The sequence below is a fragment of the Dermacentor silvarum genome, chromosome 11, assembly GCF_013339745.2.
Source record: "Dermacentor silvarum isolate Dsil-2018 chromosome 11, BIME_Dsil_1.4, whole genome shotgun sequence".
Taxonomy (NCBI): Eukaryota; Metazoa; Arthropoda; class Arachnida; order Ixodida; family Ixodidae; genus Dermacentor; species Dermacentor silvarum.
Window position 1 is genome coordinate 96,516,546 of NC_051164.1, and position 23,735 is coordinate 96,540,280.

The following is a 23,735-nucleotide window of genomic DNA, read 5'->3' on the forward strand; positions in this document are numbered from 1 at the left end:
GTCACCACCCGTACGAACTTCCGTAGTTAACGAGACCTTGTTGCTGAGATGATCGGAATTCACAATTATTGCAGCTAAAGTATTTTCCTACGCTAGATATGTGCAGTGTTTTCGACACTTCCCGTCAATGAATAAGAGCCACTGAAATGTTTCATACGTATTGACAAAATACATAACGCTCCACTTTTTTTCTTTTTTGCAGGGACATGTTGTACAACTATGCTGGGCTGAAAGTTATGCTCAGGTGGGCGGCCGCAGCGTCAGAATCTTTTAGGAATGCTACCTTCGAGCTAGTGAAAGTCCAGTCGGGAGTTAGCGTTCGAAAGCCAAGGTGGGAACTGTGCATCGGTTCCGTGAAGGCTGCGATGCCAGAGATTATCGGCAAGCTGTACGTGCAGCACAAGTTTAGCGAAGAAGCTAAGAGAGAGGTAACGTCCAGCGCAATTATTCCAGCCCTTTGCATTTTCGTGTTTTAAATAAATCATAATGACAAGTTCAACTACACTTTCGAGCGGGCGCCCACATCCGCCAATATGGTTAGTGCAAACAAAACTCACCCGATTAAAATCCACACGGAAGTTTCCACTGCTGTGCATACAAAGAGTTTTCACTCTTATACCCCACGGCGATACAAATTGTTACAAGTGGTTTCTACAGCGTGGTGATACAGGACAATGCGCCAAACGTTTGTCGCCTCTCTCTACCACCATCCTGTTCGCCTGTTACATTTCAACCCTTTGGCGGCCTATCACAATGTACTGTCGGTACCTGAAAACCGTTTTATCCTAGTCATGTTACTGTAATATGTTGCGGGTACATCTAAACTACTATACTTCGGTCGGTTTCTGCGACTATCCGGAAATCGTGAGCTAATACGGATATTTCTGTTCAATAGGGTAAGCACATTCAAGCTTGTGCATGCTGAAGCTCGAGAAAAAATTGTTTCATGGTAGTCATCAAGGAAAGTTATAGCAAAGGATTTGAAGTTTTGATTTAAAACAAATTTTGCCGCTTAATCACTTATTCAAACGCCACTGTCGATCCGCGCTGCTTTCCTGTTGCAAATTTGGGACCACCGGCAATATATCTCAAAGTATTTAACTCTTTTTAACCACAAGAAATGTGAGTTCTTCGCCGCAATGATACAGGCACAATTTTAGTTAGTTTTTAGTTCGAATATTGCTCATATTTAAAAGTAAAAATTATTTTGTTAGTATAAAAGTATCCTTGCACTCATTACCTAGAAATTTTCAGATTTATTCTCTAACGGCATATTCGAGTGGTCGTTTCAGAGCGCTCGGGCCGTGCTACAAAAGTGGCGAAAAATAACTTTAAAGCTGTATCACGATAATAACCGGGTATGGAAGTGATGATCCTGCTTCGCTATCAGAGGAACCCTTATGTAAACGGTAACGCTTAGTAATTGTTTTACTTGACCTTTGTAGAGCTACCAGAGCGCTCTAACACGACCACCCGAATATGCCATAAGAGGTGCATCTTCTTTTTTCTTTTCAAGCAGTAAGCTACAACATGTCATCTTCCAATTTGACACATTGTAGAAGAAAGAAACCTCAACAGGCATTTGGAGAAACTGCGTTCTCTGTCACGTTCGACAGTGGTAGCGTGGTAGTCCTCTTATCTTCAATTAGTTAGAAATGGCATCAAGAACCCCCCCATTGCAATTGCGGCATAGCATAACATCATTTATGCAGGAAACTTTTTCTTTCAGGTCGAAGACCTTGCCAAAAGGCTCATGTCGGTGTTTAATAAAACGCTGCAAACTATTGAGTGGATGGATAATACTACAAGAAACGCTGCAGAGGAAAAGGTGCAGTGCCGTCTTTTTTCTCTTTAAATAAAATGAAACCCGCCATGGTTGCTTAGTGACTTTGGCATAGCGCTGCTAAGCACGAGGTCACGGGATGGAATCCCGGTCATGACGGCCACATTTTGATGGAGGCGAAAGAGAAAAACGCCCATGCACCTTTCGTTGGGTGCACGTTAAAGAACTCCAGGTGGTAAAAATTAACCCGGAGTCCCGAACTACGGCGTGCTTTATAGTCAGAGCGCGGTTTTGGCACGCGAAACCTAAGAAGTTATTCGTTTTAAATAAAATTGAAATGTGCTTTTTTGCTGACCTCCCCGTATTGTCGAATTAAGTTTTAATTAAGATATAAATATGGTATAATACAGGGTGTTTGAGCGAATATTTTCAAAAATTCCTAAAGGTTGCCTGTGGCAGATAGCACAATTCTAGTTCATGAGCTGGTCTACTCGAAGAGGCGGACATTACTTGCACAAGAAATTGAAATGCATAATCGAATAAGTAACAAAAAATTACTAATTAAGTTTTTAACTAATTACCTCAGGGTTTATTGCAATTTACAAATTGTAGCCGTGGAGTTCGCAAGGCGGATCCACTTGGAATGAATTCTCGGGATGCCACCAGTTTGGAGATATTAATTCCCGAACTTTGCGGAGAAATGCATTGGCGTTCCAGTTAGTTTCCTAACAAAACGTCGCTTTATGCATTGAAGCCCAAAATTAACTGGAACGCCAATGCATTTCTCCGCAAAGTTCGGGAATTATGATCTCGAAACTGGTGTCATCCTGAGAATTCCAAGTTGATCCGCCTTGCGTACTCCACGGCTACAATTTGCTAATTTCAATATGGACCATCAGGTAATTAGTTAAAAACTTATAAGTGAATTTTTGTTGATTGGTCGATTATGCATTTTCATTTTTCGTGCAAGTAATGTCCGCCTCTTCGAGTAGAACAGCTAATTAACTAGAATTGGGCTATCTGCCACAGGCAACCTTAAATAAATTTTGAAAGTGTTCGCTGAAACACCCTGTATAATTAAACGGCGTCGGCAGAACCCGGATCCAGCTCACCACCTAATTTCGATGTTTATTCTATTTATAACTAAGAGTGCATTTTGTTAAATTTGACAGATTGTTTTATGAATACGTATTTCACATCTCTTTGAGTACGGTTTCTCAATGCAATATGCGTATTCAGTCATGACACCCAACAATACTACATGTGCGTTTCTCATGTATCTTAAAGGTGGTGCTCATTGCGCGTAAAGGTAAACCTAGGAGTGCCAGCTTTCAGGCGATTGTCAGATATGCGCTCTTTGGACGGAGGAGAGGAGCAGTTCGGAAATCATCACGACAAACGTGGGACTGGCAATGAGCTGATAAACTCAAAGTGCATTGTATTTCGTATATATCAGGTTTCCAGCGAGTTTCCTGTTTTCTTTGTCGGTGCCTATACGTTTCCCCGTCCCTATATTTCTCCGTGCCTATATTTCTTTTTTGTGGGGTTTTACGTGGCAAAACCAATTCTGATTATGAGGCACGCCGTAGTGGAGGGCTCCGGATTAATTTTGACCACCTGGGGATCTTTAACGTGCACTGCAACGCAAGCACACGGGCGTTCTTGCATTTCGCCTCCGTAGAAATGCGGCCGCCGCGGCACGGATTTGAGCCCACAATCTCGTGCTCAGCAGCGCAACGCCTCTAGCTGACTGAACCACCGCGGCAGGTTGTGCCAATATTTCTCTGTGCCTATATTTCTCTGCGTCTGAGTTCTCTGTCTCTCTGTCTGTCTGTCTCTCTCTCTGTGTCTGCGTGTGTGTTTAAATTACGCCTTTCAGAAGTCTTCTCTCAGTTTCTCTGCGTCTGAGTTTCTCAGTTTCCCTGCGTCTATGTTCATCTCTCTCTGCTCCTCTCTCTCTCTATGTCTCTCTCTCTCTATGTCTCTCTCTCTCTATGTCTCTCTCTCTGTCTCTCTCTCTCTGTCTCTCTCTCTCTGTCTCTCTCTCTGTCTCTCTCTCTCTCTGTCTCTCTCTCTCTGTCTCTCTCTCTCTGTCTCTCTCTCTCTGTCTCTCTCTCTCTCTGTCTCTCTCTCTCTCTGTCTCTCTCTCTCTCTGTCTCTCTCTCTCTGTCTCTCTCTCTCTCTGTCTCTCTCTCTCTGTCTCTCTCTCTCTCTGAGTCTGCGTGTGTGTTTAAATTACGCCTTTCAGAAGTCTTCACAGTGTCGGTTATCGTCAGCAGTTTACTGTAACGAAATATTTTCTTGTCTTTGTTGAAGTAAAACACTAATAGTATCCATATGGGCTAGAGCTAGTTCAACATCTAAAGGAGACCTCTTGTTGTCCTTACGAGAGCATACACTAAGTATATTTTTTATGTATGTCTTGAAATGATAAATTTGCGTCATTTGTTCTGTTTGACCCAGTTGGCAATATAACAATTTGGCTCCCCCTATCATGCTTTTGTCATGTAGTGCAGAATTCTTACTGTAAGCGTCTGTCTTTTCGGGTACAGTATTTGGCTACGGGGTTTTGGGGTTTCAGTGCCCATGGGGCTTTTCCTGTTTAGCTAAACACTCTTTTTGCCTTCAATCTTTTTTTTTTCAGCTCACAAAAATGGGAGCGAAAATTGGATATCCCGACTGGCTAAACAACATGACGTATCTTGAAGAACTTTACCGATTTGTAAGTGCGCAATTCTGAACTTCAAAAACGAAAGTCAATCAAGTTTCACTTGCATCAGGTGGTCCGAAAGAGTTGAATGTTCATTACCTTGTCATAGCGATAGTGCTTTAAGCAAGTTCTCAGGCTGACGAGTAGGTAACTCCGAGAACTATAGCAGGGATGTCACAAACATTCAAACTAACTAGGGGTGTGCGAATATTCAAAATTTTGAGTACGAATTAAGCAGCATTTGCTATCCCATTCACTCGGCTAGAGAAATAACTATTCAATGTCAAATATTCATTGGTGTACAAATACGAGAGAGAACACTTATTGCAGTTTACAGGCAGAAATAATTTTCCAATTAATCGCTGTTGCGAATGAATATGCTACTCGAGAGCTGCGCTTGTTACGCAGCGTACCAGTTCTTTAAGAAACGCAGATCACAGTTAACTTAGCTTCAATATCCTTTAGTCATTTGACGAAGAGGTCTAACGTTTATTGCTCCTTGGTGAGAATTAACGTTTAATTTTGAACGTCATTATAAGTATCACATGATGTAAATTGGATCTAACGGTCCGAAAGTAATATTTATATATTAACGAGAGTGGCGATGTGGGCTTGTTGGTCTGTCATCAGCGCTTGTCTTCGTCTTCGTTTCTACTCGCGTCCGTGTTTTTATGCGCTTTCAAATTACCATTCTATATACTACTTCGCATTCTAGTTTTGTTATTTGTTATTTGATTCTACATATACGACGGTCGTTGTTTTCTCAAATACTCGTATTGGACCGGAAAATTTTCACAATAAACACAGCCATATACCCTACAGGCTCCATACCAGCAACCCTATATGATTATTTCGAGGGACACTATAGTTTCCATAGATCATTTTACATGATGGAGTATTCTTGAATATGTAGGTTATAAAGTATACAATTGCTTTCAAAATGTGATTGTGTGCAGTAGCTACGACGTTAGTGGGAAGGACAATGAACGGCTTCAGCTCTCCTAGACCTTCTGCGACAAATATCACCCGTTGATTAACGCTGATCCCATATAGAGCGGATAATGGCTTAGCGCGAAGCCTTAGCGAAGCATTACAAGCTGTCATACACCGTTGCAACACATATCTAAAGTCCATTTTCGCAGACCATGGTTCTTTGTGTGGGTGGGTGTTAGTTTCCAGTGATGCCTCAAAGTACTAGCGGAATTTTTTTACAGGAAGTACTAGTCGACAACTCCGGCTTTCCCGACACGCATTCTACTTCACCTTCGTTATACCTGCTAGACCGCATTACATCACGTCACAAGCAGCAGTGCATGTAGTTACAATGTAGATCGACTGTAGGGCCAGCGTTATCCAATGTATAAAGCCAAGGTGGCCCAGCTTTCACCATATATTCCAGCAACATACATTGGACTTGCCTCTTGTGCTGCTAGAAGCCATCGGGCTATCAGCATTCGCTCCTAGCGCTAAACTTCATCTATTACGGCTACACTTCTGTTTATAGCGCCTTCGGGATAGGCATAGATTGCAACGTTTCCTCACATAAATACAGCAAATCACTCGTCAGGCTATCGACATCCTACTTTCGTCCACACTGTCGTCTTGAGGCTGTTGTCTGGCGTACGACGATACACAATCGTCTACTGTACACAATCACGTTGGTCCATGCGGTAACGCTTAGCGAAACACGGAACGATGCAGAAAAGCCTGCTAAGTGCTTCGCACATTTATTGTTACAGTGTACGGTATCTGTACAACTTTATGTTTCCGGCTGTTCCTTATCAAATGGAAATGAACATACTCACTGTAAAAGCACAATTACTTTGTTTCTGGCATATTTAGGCAACCTGCTAAGTTTCACGGAGCCTGCAATATAGCAACTTCATGCACCCTGGTTGAACATAACGCTGAAAATTGGTCCCACAGTGCTGGTGCTGATATTAATTAGTGTAAACGCTAATACGTATGCGGACAAGCTAAAAGTGTTCAGAACGTGAGGCTCCCATAAAAATTCGCCAGATGCAAACATTGTGGGGCTTCATGTCATAGAGATAAAGTGATGCTTAAAACGTCGTCCAAGCCTTTTACAGCCAGATTGTTGCCACAAGGCGTGAGTAACAGTTCTTATTACTACTACTTTGCCTGTTCATGAAAATAGAGTTACATCTTTTACTACTGCAGGTACCGCAACTGCCACTTAATACTTCCTTTTTGGAAGCAGTGTACCTGGTATCTGTGAACAGCGGGAAAGATAGTTTGTTGAAGCTGCGAATGCCATACGACAAAGATTCCGAGTAAGAAATCAACTGATACTTTTTCTTTCCTATTCCTGCGCATGCGGAATTTCATTGTAATATGTCACCTAAGAAAACTCGGTCACAATATCAAGCCGGATTTCGAGAAGACTCCTTGATGCACACATATTGATGTGTTCGTTCTCGACATGGTAATTACTGCCCCGAATGAATGAGTGAATGAATGAGTGAATGTATGAGTGAATGAATGAATGAATGAATGAATGAATGAATGAATGAATGAATGAATGAATGAATGAATGAATGAATGAATGAATGAATGAATGAGTCAGTTTATCGAGCGAATAGGACTTCCGCCTGACTATTAGGAAAAAAGAAAATTAGGAAAGAAGTGGAATAAGGGGAAATCGCTTGTCTAAAGACTCCTCTCCATTTTCTAGAATGTCCCACCACTCTCTGCAGCTCTATACAAGAAAGTGGATGAAAGCACTACCGGTCGACTCAAGTGGTCACTGCGCTTCAACGATTCTTGAGTGACGACTCTTGAGCAAACATTAGTACCTAGTCGCTTACGGCGACTAAACAAATTCACCGGCCTTAACGTGCGAAGCATCTCGTCGTCGTACAGAAATTATGCCGGTGCATTTTTGAAGCCAAGTGTCTTCTTCCGCCAAGAGGTGGCGCAGTGAAAATTTTTTCGCTGTAGTTGAGGAAGTGCTTCTAGTCAGACTTGTTTGACAATATGGGGTCCCGTAGAGTAGGCGTATCAGTGCAGCCGCCATCGTGAAAGCAAGGATGCCAAGTAGCATTTCTTTATTTTGGGCACATTTGCATGGTGGATTCCACTCATCAGTAACACCCAAGTGACCAAGTAACACTAATATTACAAAGATGAACGAAAATATTGTGAAAGTTCTACCGCACCTAAATCTCAATCAGGTCAGGTAGTGTACCTCTCGGACCGCCCTTGGCGATCAGTCGAATAAGCATGCACCGTGCGCGATAATGAATACTATCTTTTAGTCCTAACATAATCTTTAAAGATCGCCTGTGGTACACAACGTCATACTCCTTTGAGCTGGTTTACTCGTAGGGGCGGACATTAGTTGCACGAGACATTGAAATGAACTAGTGCTTAGCAAAATAAAGCTAATTATAATTTTACCTGATCTATTTTGATCACATACTGAAATTTTAGAAGTGGGGCCTTTGTTTTCGCGAGGCATTTTCACTTAACAAAAATTCTGCGGTAGGCAATATCATGGAGATTTGCATGCCCAAACTATGCGATGGAACTTTGTCTTGTGCTACTTTACGAGGCGTTTAGAGTTTAAAGTCCAAATAGGGCAGTGCATTTCGCCGGAATTTTGGTAGTGCCTATATCAAAATCGGTACTAGTTTTAATGCTTAAAATGGTAGACGTAGAAAACATGACACAATAGAAATGAAACGAGCAATGCAAACGTCGACGGTCAACTGAAAGGTCGCACTGTGGCGGAAGTAAAGATCGCCAACAAATGCATCTGGCTTTGTATTCGTCATAGAGCAACCTTTAAGTTGCCAGTCTTCGCTTGTGCTGTCCTTTTTGATCGCCTTGTGTCGGTTTTCTTTGCACCTGGCTTTTCGAACCACAACTCCTGGCTCGCGCAGTTTGCGATGGCTGTGTACTCTAGTCTAAAACGTCATCCCAAGGGCACGGATGTTGTGAACTCACCGGCTACGGTTCATAATTTCTAACGTGTTCCCTGGAGAAATTATTTAAAATCTGATTGAGAATGTGTTAAGCATTGTTAAAATTTCTCACGCAATTAACGTCCCCCTTGTCGTGCAATCTACTTATTACAGTAAAATTACACTACTGGCTGACGCGAATTTTGAAAACCACCTAGTATATGTACACATTAAGGAATTTTACGAAAACTTTCGGTTACATCCTGAGCTTCTTAATATATGTCATAGAGAAATGTATGGTTGTGCAGTCCTATTCGCTGGGCTCCCTCTCGACCGAACAAGACACTGCACTATGGTAAGGCTATTCTGTGAGACCTACAAAAGTATCTGTGTTTCAATAGTTGAAACACATCGCAGTTGTATGGGAAACAGTTTTATAGGGCCGAAAATGTAAGGAAGTGGAGAATATTCATCAAGGACTGTAGCAAGGATTTCTTCTGTTTCCATTGTTGTTGACACTTTATGTTAAGGGCATGGAAATAGGACTGTAAAACAGTTAATTAGGGTTTGATTTATCCTACATGCCTAATGGACAGACGGTGCAACAGAAGGTCCCCGAAATTATGTGTGCGGATGACGTAATACTACTAGCGGACAATGCAAGAGATTTACAGGCACTTGCGAATATCTAGTTACGCCTTAAGTTTAGCACAAAGAAATCGGCAATTATGATTTTTAATGAACAAACAAGTAATTACGTGGTGTCAATTCTTTAGCAAGTCGAACCCATAGTCAAGCAATATAAATACCTCGGCGTATACATGAAGGAAAGACCTACACAAGCGCCCAGCAAGATAAAGTTAAAATGAAAGAGAAGCGGAATGCAGCACCAATGAAACATTTCAGCAATTTGGAGCTACAGCAAATACGAGGTCCGGTGCGCGGAATCTGGAAAAGAGTAATGGCGCCGGCGCTTACGTTCGCAGGTGCAATCTCGTGCTTAAAATTAGATATCATGTCGGGGTTGGAAGTTAACCAAAGATCGGTCAGCCGGTTGGCTTTGCGGGCGCATGATAAAACCACTGATGAGGCCGTGCAGGGTGACATGGCCTGGGCCTCTTTTGAAGTTAGAGAAGCCGAGAACAAAATTATTTTTGGAGAAAGGCTCAGGAACATCGACAAAAATAAATGGGCGGCTAAAGTACAAAATTATCTATACCTCAAAAGCGGGGACAAAGGATGGAGGACGAGACCAAACAAGCTGGCAACCGAGTGCGGGGTAATTGAAAGTGAGGAAGGGAAACAAAAATGAACACGGTAGAAGAATGGCAAGGAAGAAGTAAGGAAAAATCTGTACTATATAACAAAGGCACTGCCTCAGAGGCTTGATCTGGTTGCCTAAGGACTAAAACACACCGGAGCAAATTTTCGCACCAAGATGACGCATGTGCTCGCTGCAGCAAAAATCCGGCGACAACTCAATACATCCTAATGGAATGCGAATACCCAGTGAGACCCGTAGGACACGTCTACTTTCCATAATCGCTGTTATTCAAAGAAGGGTGGATGTATTGTCCTATCAGCAGTAGAGATAAGCAAGATACGTTTAGATTATTAGTGGGGCAAGAAGCACGGCATAAATTGATAGGACCGGATCAATTACAGGGGTAGGTAACTATACTAGGTGGACATAAAAGGTAGGCATAAACAAAATGCTTGGATGAAAAGCGTGTATACCATATCTGATAAACGGAAGCAGGCAAGGTAACATCCTCACAGCCCAATTTCAATGAGGGCGCCAATAAGTTATCATGAAGTCGAGGTCGTGCATTGAATGGAGGTAAAAATAACAGGCGGAGCTGGACGTGTCATCTGATACGGAGAGCTGTCAACTGGGAGAATATTAGAGTAACACAATGTGTTCAATGAAAAGTAAAATGTAGTCGAGGACTCTAGAAAGTCTAGAGGGGTGGAATGAGATTAAGAAATCTCAAAGCATAGTGTGAAGTCAATTCACGCAAGACAGGCTGATTGTAGGTCACTGGAAAAGGCTTTCATTCATCGGTGGAAATCAGACGATCGTTCTAAATGAATTCTGGGGTTTTACGTGTCAAAGACGCGATTTGTTTATAAGGCATGCCGTAGTGGGGCACTCCGGATTAATTTTGATCACCAGGGGATCTTTAACGTGACCCCCATTCCCGGGAGACGAGCGTTTTTTCATGTCGCCTCTATCGAAATGCGGCCGCCGCGGCAGGGATTCAATCCCGCGACCTCGTGCTTAGCAGTGCAACATCATAGGACGGGTAGGGATGATCGCTGCAAATTTCAAGAACTTTCTTTAGCAGGTTCAGTAAATATAGCTAGAAAATATAATGCCTGTGCGTGAGACACGTCTTGAGCCAATCAGAGCAATTGAAACACCGAGAATTAGTAAACGACTGAATGTGTCGCACTTGGCGGGCAGTTCTGCCACATTTGGCTTCTGCATAAGTACACTCAGGTATTACAATGGCAAGCGTTAGGCCACAAAATGTTGCGCTGCTTTTTTGTGTGCGGCAGTCCACTGCGCCTAAAATATACCCACGTTAATGTACTTAATGCACGGAAAGACGAATTTTTAGAAATTCAGTGCATCTCTTGTACTGCCTCTTTTCATTTAGGTGGATTGTTGGTCCTGCAGTTGTGAACGCTTTCTACAGCCCAAGTTCCAACGAAATGGGTGCGTTTACATTTTTTCGCTTTCTCGCCAACTACCTTAGAAACACGAAACGCAAACTATGTCATACCGGCTATAAACCTTAAGCAGAATCCTTTATAGAAAAAAAGGTACGCCTATCTTTATTTTCAACACCTAGAAATCTAACCACTCTATGAACGCGGCAGTAACCTTCATTGGTGGTTTAGGTTGGCCATAGAGGTCTACGGTTGCAGTAGAGCTGGCCGCGCCAACTTCTGATGCTTTCTCCCACCACAAAAATTATATATATATATATTGTGTAAGCGTACTCGCTAGTACAAAAATCAGATCGTCTTAAAAGCCGAATTTGGCTCCTATCCCGACGCTTGTACACCCAATATTCGGTGGGCCACACACTACGGAAAAGACTAGCACTTTAAGCGGCATGCTCGCACACACAGCCAATTTGATGACATGCTTGAACCATTGGCACAACGAACTAGGACGTTGGCGGCTTGCAGGAAGCTTTTTTACAGCCAACGGCCCGTAACGGGCGACAGTCTCGTCCCTGTTTGAAATTCTGAAGACGAGGTAAAAATCAATACATGGGCATCTCTGAATATTATGACCAAAGCAATATCAGCCGATGAATATACCTACAGCTACCACTTATGGCCATATCAATTCTGAATGCAGCAACTTGCATCATTTGAAATGAGATTCTGCCACAACCTTAAGCTCCAAAAAAAAGCAACATAATTGGGCAGTATCAGCCAATTAAATAACTTGGGCAACCACAGAAATACGGCATCGAAAGACCTCACGCAAGAACTGTATCATACCATACCAAGCAAACTAGAACCTGGCACTGAGCCATACTACTGAATTGAATTGAATTCTGAGGTTTTACGTGCCAAAACCACGATTTGTTTATGAGGCACGCCGTAGTGGGGGCCTCCGGATTAATTTGGACCACCTGGGGATCTTTAACGTGCCCCCAACGAACGGGACACGGGCGTTTCTGCATTTCGTCCCCATCGAAATGCGGCCGCAATACTACAGAGCGTAAAAGCCGAGCGCACAGCTCACCGAAACTCGCGCAGGGTTCCTGGCTGAACAACGACGATGAAAACTGTTAGACACAACCCCTTCCTGTCCTTCGTGCGGCGATTCAGAGGAAGCCAATCGCTCACGTCTCACAACTCTGCCCGCGCCTACTTTCTAAACTATACACTTTGCCAAGCTGGACTGCACAATCGGCCCTGTCCGTTTAAATGGATGGAGCACATATTCCTAACAAGCTGAAACAACTTTGACATGATGTGGCTATCAGAATATTGACAGAAAGAAAGTGTGTTAGTGCTTTGAAAAAAAATTCAAAGTTCGTTAGATTCAAAGCTGTTGCCGTTAACTTGAGGCAAAATTTTCATACGTCAAACGGGTCGGTGACTCAATGCTCGCCTAATAGAGCATCTCCTGTCGCTTTATAAAGATAATCATTCGCACTTAATGACAGCTTTCACAATGGTTAGGTATTTTTCTCACTCTTCAGTTCAGCTTTCCCACTGGAATAAAGACGTGAAATAACTGAGTATTTCCAAATGAGAAAGTGCGCAGATATTTGCGTTAGTGAGCCTTCTGTTGCGCTCACTGAAAAAGAATTCGCTTCCCTAAGGTTACGTGACCTGTTTACGTATGGTATTCGTTGCTGTTTTCAGCTTTCGTGGAAGATGAATCATCGTTCTGCACATGCTCATTTTAGTCAGGTGGTCTATGTATGTACCATCCTTTCTCCGAAATAAACTGCATTGCGAGTTCAGCGTTAGTTAACTAGGCTTTTGTCATTTGTCGTTTGTGCACTCTGTCGTATAAAAATGAATCGTTATTACCTCGACCAACTCTTAATTCTTCTGCAATACATGCTGATCGGCTGCAGTCAACCACGAGCTTATTGCTGTGGTGTGAGTGGTTATGCATACGGAACATCGGCTGGGAAAACACCACGCGTATTTATTTTGGCGCCTGCGCCCATCGGCATGATACCACGTACGCCACCATCTAGACATAGTTGGCGTGACTACGACTATACAGAATCCGGAGCGGCGGCCATGTCGACTCTTCCATACATGTCTAGAGCTCCCGCCATATCCACCTAAAGATACACCTGCGGCAGCGATCAAATGCGTTCCGCGCACTGACTCCGAAAGCCACTGGATGTGCTAGCTGTACTTGCCTCCACGCTGCCGTCTCAGTAACGCAACACGTGACTTTATTCCTCTTGGCGAACACTCGCTGTCAAACCCATCGCGGTTGCTTAGGGTCTGTGGTATTGCGCTACTAAGCATGAGGTCGCGGGATCAAATACCGACCGCGGTGGCCGCATTTCGATGGGGGCGAATGCAAAAATGCCCGTGTCCCGCGCGTTGGAGGCACGTTAAGATCCCCCTGGTGGTAAAAATTAATCCGGAGTCCCCCACTGCGTCGTGCCTCACAAGTAAATCGTAGTTTTGGCCCGCAAAACCCCTCAATTCATTCATTCACTCACTCACTCTCAAAACGCTGGCGTGAGAAAGAGCCGCAGCAGCAGTGAGCGATTGACCTTCGTGCTGTCTCTCGTTTCATCGCGAACTATCAGCCAGTGGTGCACCTAGACTCTGTACTCATCGCAGATCGCTTTCAAGATCGGGCCCGAGTGGCCACGCCCAGTCGCGCCATACGCAGCAGCTGCCGAAGTAGAACGGCCCCTGCGCTTCTATTTGTTCATAAGTTTGGTATTTTACGCGTAAGTAATGTTACTTACCGTATTATTCAGGGACTTTGTTGCTGACCGCCTATTAGAATAAGCTACAATGTTTAATATTTTTGTATAAATGCGTACATTACTGCGATTTTAGTAACACAATGCACCCACCCACTCTTGGTACCTGAGGGTACTGAAATACATAAATAAATAAATCAGCAGTCCGGAGCTTCATGAACAGTTTCGGACTTTTCAATGTGGCAGCTACTAGCTCTCCTGCCGGTTTCCCCTTCGCTGCTAATTTGCCTTCAGTTCGAAACGAGCGACTTTCATTGACAAATTAAGTTTAAGCACCTACATAACACTTGCATTCTGTTGATAAATTTTGAACCAACCCATCGTAGTATATACCTGTACCATACTGCCATTATATCTGCAAAGGAGTTGGCTTGGATGCAAACATAGCGCAAGAACACACAGGGTGGTGAAACAGACCGGATACAGATATGCATTCTGTCTGGGTTCCTTTAGTCTTGAGTTAGTATAGGCGCGCGTGTGGATATCCAAGTAGCGGCATTACACCTGTTTTCAACGTCAAATTATTTTTTTCTTGAAACATTTTTTGCCTTGAAGGGGAACTTTATGTAGGGAATGCAGTAATTAATTTTAAAACAGCTGATGTTGCTCTAATCAGAGTAAAGGAGGTAGCTATGGCTTTGCTAAATGAACTGAACATGACGGGTCTAGGGGGAAACCACAAAAGGATTGTTTCTCCCTTAACATAACCTTGTTAGCTAAAACCCATAAGCCCGATGCTGCCATAATATGTTGCGAGCCGTACTATTGGAGAGAGGGAGAATCGTGGCGATTAGTGTGGGGTCCGGTTTTCTGCAGAGGTCCCATCTTGTTCTACGTCCTGTGCATTGTACGCCACCCATCGCCCTCTTTTACCTTAAAACGTTGGCGGCTAAGGAGAAATGTTTATCTTTTTGAAACCAATATGTCGCCGTTCTTTCTACAGTGTACCCTTCGGCAATCCTTCAAGGCGTCTTTTATGAACATGGACTTCCACGGTAAGCTGTTAAGGGCCATTCGACATAAGCCCAAACAGTTTGGTAGCAGTGACCACGATTAAAAGCCAGTTTGTTATAATATGCGAAGTAATTCTTTTGCCGACAAAGGCCGAATTTTTTTTTCTAGCAATTTGCCCCCTTTTATAGGGCCCCAGTGATTCCGGATACGTGTAGGTACAGCTTGAAAGAAGCACCCGTTTGTGACTATTTTGAGCACTGTTTCAAGTCAAGCTCAATTAACTAAGAAATTGCTTGCCGTCTCAAGCGCCAAATGGACAGCTTTCGAAAGAACTCTTACATAAAATTATACTCTACACCAAACCCTCGCTACTTCTCACTTTCCCATTTCTCTAAAGCGGGCATGGTTGCATTATTCAACGGAGCTAACTGCACCGTCTAGAGTGGCACCAGTTTCCTAAGAGAAAACAAAATTCTAGAATAATTTATAAAAACTAACTGCTGCAGACGCCACAATATATTTCTGAAGCTAGATCACTCAATAAGGTCGACGTTGCTTGCACGAAAAGTCCAAATGTATAGCTGAATAAATAACAAAGCTTCCGAACAAATGACATTAGGATACATACTGAAATTTACGAAAAGCTGGTGAACTTTCAAAATATTGCATTCTTGTTTTCGCCTGAGTTCCCGCGTCAAAAATGGGACAATGAAATTATATGTAAGCCTGGCGGCCCGTTTTATGCAGACACTGTAACAGCGACTTATGAAATGTATTGGGCGTGAGCTATCATTTTATAGTCTTCAGTTTGGTCAGTTCAATCGTGCACCATCTTTGTCCCAGAGCGTGTACGAACTAGGTGACGGGCACCCATCACATTCACTCAGAAGGAATGTTTAGAGTGTCACCCTTTCGAATGTATGAATTTCCTAAGTTCATGACGGAATACATGGATGTTCTATTTGAGTTTGTTCCGCACTACTTGTGAAGGTGTGTCACTTAAAAAAAAAGTAAGTGGAGCAACAAAAGATTCTGCCTTACTTTGGCGGCACTTTTCTGAAAACTGGCACTGGCTTCAATGTTCGTTACAAGTGAATGTGCCTTGAGAGCTACCTGTCTTCTATCAGTAAATTGATTTTTTTTTGCTACCAAAGTGATCAGATAAACCATTAAAGGCAAAATATTGTCAGTCAACTGCACCTTTTAGTTTCTTCTTCAACTCCGTAGGTAACTATTCCATTTGATTAGTTTAGGTAGGCGCACTTCGCATTTATTCCATGAACTCTCCACATCTTAGGAAGCATACAGATGTGCTGGCGTAAGAGCAACAGGCATTTAGGTGTTGGTTTTATTTTTCAGTTTTTCGTGTCAAATTCACACAACTCACCAAATTAACGTCGAATAATTACCGTGCGTTCAGGAATTATATTCGAGTTTTGATTTTTCACTAAGATACTGTAAATGTCTACGAAATGGCAATACTGAAACAAAATCTCGCAAATTAGGCTGGCGTGAGCGTTAATTAAGAAGTCGGAAAGTGCCATGTGTGGGATGATTATCCGGAATCGTAGGTAATTTTCTACAATACACTCATCAAATCGTTTTTGGGTGTTCATATGAGTCATGCGTATAGCTGATCTTTAATGCTAATCTCCCTTGTTTCTACATGTTCGTAAATAGCTCAATAAAGACGCAGGCTTTTCTTGCAATTCCTTAGCATCTCGTCGCAGTCTGACAAACAATGCATCTTTTTCATGTAGAATTCGCTGATGTAGCTTGCTCGTAGTTCTTTGGCAGCTCATAAGGCCCTATATGATTGCATACACAGAAATCATCATATTATTTAATCGTGACAACCTGAAAACGTGTGTCCGTTGATCAAATAATTATGTCAGCGTTTTACTAGCATACTGTTACATATTTCGCAAAATGTAGGGGATGAGTATGGCGTACGTTTTGCTGTTTTAATAACGCATACCGCCTGAAGAAAGTGCGTCAGCATGTCTGGCACCATTCCTGTTCTTTTTTGTTCAGACAATTTATTATAGCGACTAAAATATAAAATTTATTAGTAGTAGTATTTCTTGTATAACTCATTCATTCATACCGGCAGTTCCCTTAACTTCGGAGCTATCGGCATGGTTGTTGGGCATGAAATGACGCACGGATTCGACGATACAGGTGAGCACATCAAAAGACAACCTTGATTCTTAGGTGGCTTCGGGTGCACTAAGAACTCTTGTAAAGGGATCAAATAAACGCAGTGCCTACTTAAACTAAGGCACTTGTATAGAATAAAACTTGGTGGAATATGTTGCTCTGCGCAATTAGCATGAATGAATGAAATTTTGTGAACGAACATTTTACAGAGAATCAAAAGCATTGAAAAATTCCTCAAGACCTGCAGTTTCACACAAGAACAGCAGAAGGTTCTCACAATACAAACCTCATTCATCTCAAGAACAACTTCAGTGCGATAAGCACCACATCGCAATAAACACCACATCATCTTCATTCGCAACATTGTTGCCTGCTGCAGGCCTCGAAGTTCATGCACTGTTGCGTCGATCACAATACCCCGCCGAAATTTCCAAACTGTACAGCTGCGCAATGGTGCTGTGGTTCATTAGAATTGTACGAAGTTGGCGAGATGGCACCGTTCTGACCTGAACTGCCCACTACCACAGAGACATGATTGATTGATTGATTCATTGACTGATTCATTCATTCATTCATTCAGTCATTCATTCATTCATTCATTTTGAACCTCACAAAGCAACTCTAGGCCTATGACAGATACCGTTTTAGAAGGCTTGTGATTAATTTAGTCCACCTGGGATTTCTTAACATGAAACCCAATATAAATTCGACGAGCGTTTTTGAATTTCGCCCGCGTCGAAATGCAGCCGTCACGGTGGCGAATTGAACCCGCGACCTTGTGCTTAGCAGCAGAACGCCATAGCCACTGAGCTACTAGGGCATTTCACATCAGCTGACTCACCCCCACCATCACTCGGAATAATTTTTTTTTTTGTTTTACTTCGACACAGGGTTGAAGTAAAACCTGGTAAACCTGGTGAAGTCGAGGATGATAATGTGGCCTGACCACAATAACATAAAGGCGATGACACGATGAAGTCATAACGAAAGGACGAACCGACACAGCTAGTCGTGTATGTATCAAGCTAGCTTTCCCGCAATGTACGTTTGCCAAAATTACTGCGACCAAAGCATTTTTAAATTATCCTCACGCAGCTTGAGCGTCGCATTTGCATTCGTGCATAGTATAAAGTCTACTCTAGAACAGTGCGAATAACAGATACTTGCCAGTGCGCAAAGCACTACAAGACCGGAAACCAACCCAGATTTGGTTTATATTGGACGAGAGGTACGAGGATCGATACCCCGCACCTCCACCAAAAAGACGTTACGGGGAGTATTTAATTAACAGTAAACAGCTAGCGCTTGTCTAGTCAAGACTGCACAGAGCGCACAGGTTCCAGCAGGTTTCAGTCCGACAAGAGAGCCTCTGATCACCCAGCCCCACTACAACGTCTTTGTCTTTGCCATTGCTCGTGACAATATATTCGGTTTAATTTAGCGATGAAAGTAGTGTCTGAGTTATACTGAGACGAAAGGGAACTGAGGGGCCCGATTTTTATTAATCATATAAGAAGCTTCTTGTGATATTCCCTAAATACTGTAGTTCAAGGGTAATACAGCGTACGCAACCACCAGTACCAATGACTCAGCAGACGGGCAAGACCAGTTCAAAGTCAAGAGAGGACACGTCTTTTGTAAATGAAAGTATGCATAGGGTTATCTTGAAAGTATACCACATTATGCTTCTTAGATACTGCTGTAAATGTGACGGTGCGCATTCAGGCAAGAGATTATGAATTATAAACTCAAAACACTGTATTCGGCGATATTTCTCCCTCTAAACCAAGTTCCTACTTGGTGATGGCGACACAACAAGCCTGGTCATCGGTCATCGAATCGAACGACAGCGCTTTCCGCCTGACCACGTCACGATAATTCCCTAACGCTCTCAAGGTGACCACATAAATGTTAGAACCAGCCGGAAACATACTGGCACTAATCCATCAGGAATTGCTGGCCAAGCTTTCCATGAAATGCCTAAGACGTTCGAAACTTTCGAGTGACGTAATATGGAGAGCGCAAGTTGCGTGACAATAGAACTTTGACAACAATTACCAGAATAGAAATAACACATGTTTGGCAATAAATTCTGTGACGTTCGTCTTTTTTTTCCGGCTGTGCTTTGACAGGAAGTCAATTCGATGCGGACGGCGCTTTGAAAGAGTGGTGGTCAAATCGTACTAGCGCCGAGTTCAAGAGCAGAGCGAAATGTTTCGAGTACCAGTACGGAAATATCACTGACAAAAAAGCAAACATGACGGTGAGACGCTCCTACTTTGTACTTGATTGTTAAACACGCTTCAGAGCCACGACACATATCACTTTCGGTGGCAATGAACCCAACGTAAGTGAAAAAGAATATCTTGGATACATCTGGGTTATTCGTGGCGTTGTCATTTTTTTGTCGATCTGAGAAAAAGGTTACCAATTTTATTTCGGGAGCGCATGATCTTAAGGTACACTTAAAATAACAACGTACGCACAAGACAAACATGGTGCGCGCAGGTTCTCTATCCTAAATTAAGACGGCACACCTTAATCGATGGAGCATACCCCGTTAACGGCGCTGTTTCTTGCCTGCTTAACACAAACAGGCTGAATTTCGTCCCTTATGGTAGAAGTCTGCGACCGCATATACCACGTATCTAATATTACAATATATGATCATATTTGGTATATTGGGTATGGATGCATTGGGTATGGGTGGGAAATGTGCTTTGTCCATGGAGTGGTACTAAAAAGCGGTTCGCATTGTCCGAACAATCATTTCGTGTTGCGCTTGCTCAACCTCAATTTTATTTTATTGCAGAAATGGCATGCTGGTTTTCTCATGAGTTATAAAGCTTGAGTGAGCAGCAAAGACCGTGCATAGAGGCCTTTCATCAGCGTATTAATTCGTTATTTTTCTTGCTCAGCAGCAAAAGAAAACATAAGAGTGGTACCGAATAGATCACAGAACACACCCAAAAACAGGGGCGCAACACTCCCCACGTTTTGTATACGCGGGATGTCGTTGAATTCGCGTGCGTATTTCCCGCACGTTTATTATTATTTTTTTGTCCCTACAGACAGCTTTTTCGCGTGTTCTCTCTCGTGCAACGTCTCCTCAATGCAGCCGAACTACGAACTGATTGCTGCCTTTCTTCAATGCAGCTCAATGCCAAAAACACTTTGGGCGAGAACATTGCCGACAACGGTGGCCTCCGTTTGGTATTCGAGGTGAGCCGTACCTATACGCCTGACGATTCCATATATAAACAAATCCTGGGTCATTACTGAGAATTCGATGAACATAATTCGATCATAGTATTGCATATTGAATACTGCATACAGCGCTTGTCCTTGTCGCCTATTTTGGTATTTTGTGTATTTTTTTTTGCGCTGGTCGTATCAATATGGATTACCCACTAGCCCGGTCTCACACCTTGCATACTGACGTTTGGAATGGCCCTAAGTGCAGCCGCACTTCGCGACTGATAAGGGTTTCATCGGTAGGCATTTAAACCAGTCATTTGTATTTGATAAAGCAATAGCATTCCTGCTACTCTACCTGACGACGATTCCCATCTACTGTAGCCCTAGCAGAAGGAATTGAGTTTTGTAAATGCTCAGCTGCTAACCGTATCAGTCTTCGTTAGAGTTCGTGTCTCCGATGACGTGCACGCGAGCTGCCTCATGGATTTACAAATCGAGGTTTGTAATGAAACTACATGAAAATTGGAATATCATGACTGCATTTTCATTGATCAAATCGAATAGTTTATCCACATGAGCAAAAGTACATTGTTGAAGGTTCTCTTGACAAGAAAGCTGTAAGAGAAACACTTTCACGAAGCCAGGACCCGGTTAGCACTATTCCTCCTGTCCGTCGTTATATGATTTATGTAGCACCGGATCGAACACATTGCCTCACGGTATCTAATAAATTACGACCGGTTTATGAACTTTTCACGCAACAGGAACCCTGGTTGGCGCATACCCGGCGCAATAGCCCAATGGCTTAGCGTCACGCTGGTGAACTCAGGGTCATGGTTTCAATCCAAGCATTGGCGCCACACACCGCAGGGACCGGCCAAGAACGCTAATGTATCGTGCGTTGAGAATCCTAGGTGGTCAAAATTAAACAGGAGCCCATCACTACAGTGCTCCCCACAATCATATCGCTGTTTAAGCACAGATTTTAAATTTATTTCTTGGCATGTAGTAATTTTCCTAAACAGCAAGCCAGCGGCGGCTCCAAAGTATCCTTCGCCACCCTACGCTGTTCATCTTTCAATGAAAGAATTTCCTGCCTTTTGCAGGCGTATAAGAAGTTTCTGGAAGAGGAATGTCAAAGCGACGGCACTCGTTTGAAAGGCCTGGAAGAGTTCTCAGGAAAGAAGTTGTTCTTCGTCGCAAACGCAATGGTACATACCTCCACCAACAATATGTTGACAAGTAAATGATCACTTAGCGAAGTAACTATAATCGCCCCCTCTTGCTTAGGAGCATGACACTGATAGTGATGCCCCTTTTTCCCACAGGCATGGTGCAGCGTCAGCCGTCCAGAGTACCTCAAGTTGCTGATTCAATACGATCCACACAGCCCGAGTCAATACAGGTAAGTATTGAACGAAATAGTATAAGAATCAACGAGTAAAAGTATTGAATTTGGATGAACGAGTTCCCATTTCTCATTTCTCAGTCCGCAATTTCCTCATGATAGCAGCTACAGCTCGCACCAACAAAACAGAACAAACCCCCAATTACTTCAATGCTATTTTTATACTACTGTGCGTATTAAACTGCGCGCATATGTCATCTGCGGGCAAAGGAAGTTGTTAACGAGGGTCTATACTACGCTCCAAGTTTATTTTGTCCCTCAGGAAGGCTTAGGGCGAGAGTTGTAACGACTCTTGATAAAGTGACACATAAGGAACAAAACCCAAGCACTGTTACGGGGGCCGACGTTAACGTGGGGCACCTCCGACTTGCCCGTATTTCTTTCATCAAAACACGAGACTTCATCTAAAGTGAGACTGTGCCATTCATGCCCTCTAAGTAGGAAGTGAGTGACTGACAAGATATAAAATCTGCGGACAAATCGTAGAACCCCAGAAGCAGAAATTTTGGCATGAATTCCCATTGCAGTTTATAACATTGGCTAACTCTTCTTGATGCTTCCTGTCTTCATTAAAACCTCTATCGTGATATGGTACAGTTATCCATGCCTGCAAGGACTCCAATCCACAACTCCAATTTTATCAATCTCTTCCCTGCTTTGCTTTCACCAATACTTCAAACGACTCTTAATTGCTTATGTCGACCGCTGACCACGTAATAATTCCGTCCGCTTTAAATCACAGCACTTCCGGAAGGTGGACGTTTCCACCTTTCAACCAGCGCCCCTGGTGGTTGCGAACTTGAAACAGCTCCGCACAGCGCGCTACCAGAGCTTATGAAACTCTAAAAATGAGCGCGAGTTCCCTGGCTCTACTGCGGAGTGCAGTGTATTATTATTATTATTCACGCGGCTATCAGATATTGACTGTAAATGGTGTTCACGTCATTTTTGCGTTATCGAGAAAATTTCAAATAATAAAGCTGGCCAAACGCTGCTATTGTATCTTGCAGCTGGTTGCGGGAGTTGGGGGACATTGAGGAGGACTTTGAGAACTGAAGGTTTATTTACATTATTTACACTATTAACACAAAGTAAAGAACAGTACTAAAGTCATCGATGCCCGGCAGCAAATCGATCGCTGCGGTCCGCGGCAAGAAGAACGTCTCTCTCCTCGATCTTTCTCTGGCTTTTAACCCCTTCGGTCTCTCGGGGTCACGTCATTTTCAGCCAATCGTCGAGTCCGCTCACGTGTCGTCATTTGCCTAAAATTGTAGAGCCCGTGCCAGTGGCGTCATGTCCGGCCAATGGGGACTCTCCAAGGGCTCTGTTCTCCTATGGTTGACTTGCCTCCGGCATAGCCTCCTTGCCTGGAAGCGCTCAGTTGGAGAGGACGGGTTGTCTTGAACAACCTTCCAGAGCTGCACAACAGCTTTGCTCGGGACCAGGGTCAACTATCTGGAACCGTGCCAGCCTCCCGTTGCACTCTCGGGAAGAGTCAAGCAAGGGGCGGAGGAGGGGGGGGGGGGGGGGGGGGGTAGGAGCCACAAGCTCGACGGGCGGCGCGCGAGGTGGGGATACTCAGCCGGTTTGACGAGACCGATATCACGGCCGAGGCGCTCCTGCGCACCAGGATTGGAATGCGACGGCGATGGGATGTGGTCAGGGAACTTGAGTGACGCCAGGAAAAGGGTCCGTATCTAACACTGCATGACCGTGGAGTGACGAAGTTCGACAATTAAGTCCGCTACTCCTGGTTATGCTCTTTCACACACGTAACACTTTCTTGTGCGATATTCAAGGCGGTCCATACAAGCAATATCTTGCAAACATTTTCAACGCAGCGCGGTTTCGAAAGCAGTGGAACGACGTAATTACAAATGTACCTTGTTTTCTTCCAGAGTCAACCTTCCGATGTCGAATATGCCTGACTTCTCCGAAACTTTCGGCTGCCCAGCAAACTCGACAATGAACCGGAAAGAAAGGTGCACTTTGTGGTGAGGCGAAAGGAAAAAAAAAAAAAAAAAAAGGGGGGGGGGGGGGGGCAGGCTGAACCGTGGAAGTCAAGGAACCTCTCACAGCTGGTAGCAGAAATAAAGCT

General features: G+C 43.5%; 1 protein-coding gene across 2 annotated transcripts in view; it reads left to right on the forward strand.

The window, feature by feature from the left end:
* The window catches only part of LOC119432500 (neprilysin-1-like), a 46,092-nt gene extending 22,357 nt beyond the window's left edge, over positions 1-23,735 (forward strand). Inside the window, exons 9-20 of one of the 2 annotated variants that reach the window (XM_049658847.1) lie at positions 203-428; positions 1,730-1,828; positions 4,428-4,505; positions 6,675-6,787; positions 11,083-11,141; positions 14,861-14,912; positions 16,985-17,052; positions 19,164-19,294; positions 20,188-20,253; positions 21,336-21,440; positions 21,558-21,634; positions 23,536-23,735. In XM_049658847.1, coding sequence (XP_049514804.1) covers positions 203-428; positions 1,730-1,828; positions 4,428-4,505; positions 6,675-6,787; positions 11,083-11,141; positions 14,861-14,912; positions 16,985-17,052; positions 19,164-19,294; positions 20,188-20,253; positions 21,336-21,440; positions 21,558-21,634; positions 23,536-23,635 — 1,174 coding nt within the window. In that variant the 3' untranslated portion in view covers positions 23,636-23,735. The remainder of the gene's footprint in view (positions 1-202; positions 429-1,729; positions 1,829-4,427; positions 4,506-6,674; positions 6,788-11,082; positions 11,142-14,860; positions 14,913-16,984; positions 17,053-19,163; positions 19,295-20,187; positions 20,254-21,335; positions 21,441-21,557; positions 21,635-23,535) is intronic. The other variant, XM_037699668.2, reaches the window with a different exon arrangement.